The 5,844-nt window shown below is 38.7% G+C and overlaps 1 protein-coding gene across 1 annotated transcript in view; it reads right to left on the reverse strand.

Moving 5' to 3' along the window:
• Window positions 1–1,171: 1,171 nt before the first annotated feature.
• Window positions 1,172–5,844, reverse strand: part of SH3YL1 (SH3 and SYLF domain containing 1) — a 47,409-nt gene continuing 42,736 nt past the window's right edge. Inside the window, exon 11 of the mRNA XM_010848436.1 lies at window positions 1,172–2,015. Within this exon, the coding sequence (XP_010846738.1) occupies window positions 1,825–2,015 (191 nt within the window). The 3' untranslated portion in view covers window positions 1,172–1,824. The remainder of the gene's footprint in view (window positions 2,016–5,844) is intronic.

Below are 5,844 nucleotides of genomic sequence, written 5' to 3' on the forward strand. Positions count from 1 at the left end.
TTGGAAATGGTCAAACAAGAGATAGCAAGAGTGAATGTTGACATTCTAGGAACCAGCGAACTAAAATGGACTGGAATGGGTGAATTTAACTCAGATGACCATTATATCTACTACTGTGGGCAGGAATCCCTTAGAAGAAATGGAGTAGCCATCAGGGTCAACAAAAGAGTCTGAAATGCAGTACTTGGATGCAGTCTCAAAACTGACAGAATGATCTCTGTTCGTTTCCAAGGCAAACCATTCAATCTCACCGTAATCCAAGCCTATGCCCCAACCAGTAACGCTGAAGAAGCTGAAGTTGAATGGTTCTATGAAGACCTACAAGACCTTTTAGAACTAACACCCAGAAAAGATGTCTTTTTCATTATAGGGCACTGGAATGCAAAAGTAGGAAGTCAAGAAACACCCAGGGTAACAGGCAAATTTGGCCTTGGAGTACAGAATGAAGCAGGGCAAAGGCTAATAGAGTTCTGCCAAGAGAACGCATTGGTCATAGCAAACACCCTCTTCCAACAACACAAGAGAAGACTCTACATATGGACATCACCAGATGGCAACACCAAAATCAGATTGACTATATTCTTTGCAGCCAAATATGGAGAAGCTCTATATAGTCAGCAAAAACAAGACCGGGAGCTGACTGGGGCTTAGATCATGAACTCCTTGTTGCCAAATTCAGACTTAAATTGAAGAAAGTAGGGAAAACCACTAGACCATTAAGGTATGACCTAAATCAAATCCCTTATGATTATACAGTGGAAGTGAGAAATAGATTTAAGGGACTATATCTGATAGACAGAGTGCCTGATGAACTATGGATGGAGGGTCATGACATTGTACAGGAGACAGGGATCAAGACCATCCCCATGGAAAAGAAATGCAAAAAGGCTGTATGAGGAGGCCTTACAAATAGCTGTGAAAAGAAGAGAAGCGAAAAGCAAAGGAGAAAAGGAAAGATATAAGCATCTGAATGCAGAGTTCCAAAGAATAGCAAGGAGAGATAAGAAAGCCTTCCTCAGCGATCACTGCAAAGAAATTACATGTTAAGAAAGCTGGAAAAAAAAAAAAAGAAGCTAGCAAAACAGTCATGGAGGTTGATTTTAACCTCCAGACCAACCACAGACCTCTGGTTAAAAAAAGAAAATATGAAAAACAAAATCAAGACAGTAACTTAGCATTTTAAAAACATTTATTTAGAGACAAAGGAACCATATCAACATAACTTTATTCTACTGCTACATATGAATGAGCGTCACCAAAGAAGTAAAGCTAACAGATGTCATCTTTTTTAATGCATAGTTGAATTTCTTTGAAATTCTTTACAATGTTTCATACATATATAATTTTTGATGATACAGAGATAATTTTTAGGGATTACTATTCTAGTCAATATCTCCAACTCCAAGTATTACTTAATATACTATTTAAGCTGATTTATTCTTTTCTAGTCATTTTGCAAATATATGAAGTGGTATTCATACCCTAATCCTTAGATTCTCAAGATACAATCAAGTCACCATACACACAGCCAAATCAAAGGTTTAGTGTATGTTTGAAAATGAACACAAGAAAAATGTGATATTAACTATTAAATAGTGTATGTGATAAAAAATCAATGGAAAGTAAAGATATGTAAGCTAACCACACACACACACACACATATATTTATATAACCAAAATCTTTTACATACTGGATAAAAGCTTATGGAATAAACAGAGGTGGTGTCTTTACATTTATACTAAACAGTATTTAACTGAATAGTAATTCCCTCCAGTGTAGAACTAATTTTTTTGTAATTCTCAAAGAACAAAATAATATAAACTTTAATTCATAGTAACATAGTTGGCTGGAAAAATGCCAGTCCGGCCTCGAAGCTTTCCTTCCCACCAATCGAAATGTGAATCTGTTTTTGATATAACTGTGATTCTGTCTCCAGCTTGAAAATTCAAATCTCCTGGCTGTTGTCCTTCAAAAGAATATAGTGCTGTCACTTCTATGGGTTGGTTTGAATTGCCTAAAACAAGAAAAAAATATTTATTCACATTTTTATGAGAAAGACAGGAAGCATGTGTAGGGAAGAGATAAATCAGCAACTCGGGGCTTGAGGTTCTAGTGTGGGAGGCCAGCAGAGCCCAGAGCACACGGTCTGCGTGACTTTTCGTCACATGGTTAACCTTATGTTTTTCTTCGTAAACAGCAAATATTTGGTAATAACATTTCCTAAAATACACAAGTCAAACTGTACATTATTATATACTTAAATATGTGTTTGGCAAATATCTGTGGTTATAACTGCTTAAATTTTGTCCAGTCTATAAGATAATATTATTACGTTTTCCCTATTTTAATAGAATAGTCATGGTAGTTTCAATGAATTACACTATTAGGTAAAAGCTGATATTTTATACAAGACTCAATTTAAGAACCATGCTCTGTGGTCACTGATAACGTGGATTAAGCTCAGACGCATGTGCTGTTTCATCAGTAGACACTTACTTCCCTCTAGGCTTTTATGGCTGTTTTTATTTCTATACTTGATCCTTTCTTTCAAAAGGGAGATGAAATTCAAATTAGCACATCAAGAAGCATGCCTACATATGTGTGACCAGAACTTCAACAAGTATTCAGAAAAAATACCTTGAGGACTGAGTGGGTAACATGAGCAAAAGACATTAACATTATAAATTGTATCAAATTGTAAGAGATTTAGAACCAGATATTTACTGTGTACTCAGCACATGGAATCTGGTGTTTCCATGTTTCATATAATTTTGTGCACAAATTAGGCAGTTAAATGCTTGTTAAACGCATCTTAGTACAGATATACTGAAAGCGTATATAACCAAATTCTAAATCTAGTTACTTGCTTGAATCTATAATACTATAATCATAAAAAATAAAGTGACCTTGACCTATTAGTAAGAAATGAAAATAGTCAACACTCTAATAAAATTACATTTACTGAAGCACTGAATTTGTATCTCACACAAGATGGTGCTACAGTTCTTTTAATAAAGCATGTACCATGTACTTGAATTCTCCTAAAGAAATAACTTTAATAACACTTAACATAATTATATTAGTGATATTGCTGGTATAGTTTTCTATAAAGCAGAGAAGGTCTATGTATTTTTATATTGTATACTGTATTTACTTTTAACTTATTACTTTAAAGAAATAAAAGTGTGTCATGAAAGAATAAAGTTTTGATACAGTCTGGATAAAATCAAAGCAGTCACATGACTGTGAACGTATACGAATGGTCGTCACTGGGCTCTATGAAAACTGGCTCTGGCGCTGCACCGAGGGGACGCGCGGAGAGCCCTCGTGACAGCCTCACTGCGGTCGGAGAGAGAGAGCAAGCTGGTGTCCAAGAAAAAGTCACTCTGAAGATGATTGTATCAATAACCATATCCACGACTTCCATACATAAAGCTCAGTCTCAACATACCACACGTAATTAACGAAAGCCCTCACTAACTCCTCCTCCCCCTTCTTGTCTCCCAAACATTGTGGATAACAGAGGCAAGTAAAAAGGGTGCCTGTGAATATGAGGGAATGTTCTGGAAGCTACAGCCACCTTAGCTGCAGTACGTGCACACACCTGTAGCACTACTTACACAATTCGGGATGCACGGGATGGTGAACACCATGATAGCAGGTGGCGTTCCATGTGGGTAAGTGAAGCGGCTGCGGGCCCTTGAACCAGGCACTGTGATGATCACACTTGCTCCTCACTTCCAGGGAGGGAGCTCTCACCCCACTCCCCAGAATATGAACCCGAGACCTGCAAATGTTAAGTGATCTGCCCAGGGGGTGAGATTTGAATCTCGTAAACCTGTATCCAGGCAATCTTAATCACTACTGAGATTAAGCCACAGGGTCTTCAGCAACCATAGGAGTCTTAAATTGCATTCAATAGATTGAACTTGGATTCATCAGTACATTTTACCTTCTTAAAAAATTATTGTATTTTCAATGGAAGGATAATTGCTTTATAGTATGCCATGATCTTAGGTTCCTGAATGTTGAGTTTTAAGCCAGCTTTTTCACTCTCCTCTTTCAACTTCATCAAGAGGCTCTTCAGTTCCTCTTTGCTTTCTGCCATCAGAGTGGTATCATCTGCGTATCTGAGGTTACTGATATTTCTCCCTGCAATCTTTTTTTTTTTTTTTCCCCTGCAATCTTGATTCCAGCTTGTGCTTCATCCAGCCCAGCATTTCGCATGATGAACTCTGCATATAAGTTAAATAAGCAGGGTGACAATATACAGCCTAGACATACTCCTTTCCCAGTTTGGAACCAGTCCATTGTTCCATGTCCAGTTCTAACTGTTGCTTCTTGACCTGCATACAGATTTCACAGGAAGCAGGTAAGGTGGTCTGGTATTCCCATCTCTTGAAAGATTTTCCACAGTTTGTTGTGATCCACACAGTCAAAGGCTTTGGTGTAGGCAATGAAGCAGAAGTAGATATTTTCCTGGAACTCTCTTGCTTTTCCCATTACCTAACAGATGTTGGCAAATTGATCTCTGGTTCCTCTGCCTTTTCTAAATCCAGAACATTTGGAAGTTCTCGGTTCACGTACTGTTGAAGCCTCGCTTGGAGAATTTTGAGCATTACTTTGCAAGTGTGTGGTAGTCTGAACATTCTTTGGCATTGCCTTTCTTTGGGTTTGGAATGAAAACTGACCTTTTCCAGTCCTGTGGCCACTGCTGAATTTTACAAATTTGCTGGCACATTGAGTGCAGCACTTTACCAGCATCACCTTCTAGGATTTGAATAGCTCAACAGGAGTTCCACCACCTCCACGAGCTTTGCTCACAGTGATGCTTCCTAAGGCCCACTTGACTTCACATTCCAGGATGTCTGGCTCTAGGTGAGTGATCACACCATCGTGGTTATCTGAGTCATTAAGATGTTTGTTTTTTGTATAGTTCTTCTGTGTATTCCGGGCTTCCCTTGTGGCTCAGATGGTAAAGCATCTTCCTACAATGCGGGAGACCCGGGTTCGATCCCTGGGTCGGGAAGTTCCCCTGGAGAAGGAAATGGAAACCCACTCCAGTACTCTTGCCTGGAAAATCCCATGGACAGAGGAGCCCGGTAGGCTACAGTCCATGGGGTCGCAAAGAGTCGGACACAGCTGAGCAGCTCCACTTCACTTCACTTCACTTCTGTGTATTCTTGCCACCTTTCGTAATACCTTCTGCTTCTGTTAGGTCCATACCATTTGTCCTTTATTGAGCCCATCTTTGCGTGAAATGTTCCCTTGGTATTTCTAATTTTCTTGAAGAGATCTATAGTCCTTACAATTCTATTGTTTTCCTCTATTTCTTTGCACTGATCACTGAGGAAGGCTTTCTTATCTCTCCTTGTTATTCTTTGGAACTCTGCATTCAAATAGGTTTATCTTTCCTTTTCTCCTTTGCCTTTTGCTTCTCTTCTTTCCTTAGCTATTTGTAAGGTCTCCTCAGACATCCATTTGCCTTTCATTTTCTTGGGAATGTTTTTGATCACCGCTTCCTGTACAATGTCGTGAACCTCTATCCATAGTTCTTCAGGCACTCTATCAGATCTAATCCCTTGAATCTATTTGTCACTTCCACTTATCATTAAAAGGGGTTTGATTTAGGTCATACCCAAATGGTCTAGTGGTTTTCCCCACTTTCTTCAATTTAAGTCTGAATTTTGCAATAAGCAGTTCATGATCTGAGCCCCAGTCAGCTCCTGGTCTTGTTTTTGCTGACTATATAGAGCTTCTCCATTTTTGGCTGCAAAGAATATAATCAATCTGATTTTGGTATTGACCATCTGGTGATGTCCATGTATAGAGTCTCTCTAGTG

This window comes from Bison bison, unplaced genomic scaffold (assembly GCF_000754665.1).
Source record: "Bison bison bison isolate TAMUID 2011002044 unplaced genomic scaffold, Bison_UMD1.0 scf7180017864266, whole genome shotgun sequence".
Lineage (NCBI taxonomy): Eukaryota > Metazoa > Chordata > Mammalia > Artiodactyla > Bovidae > Bison > Bison bison.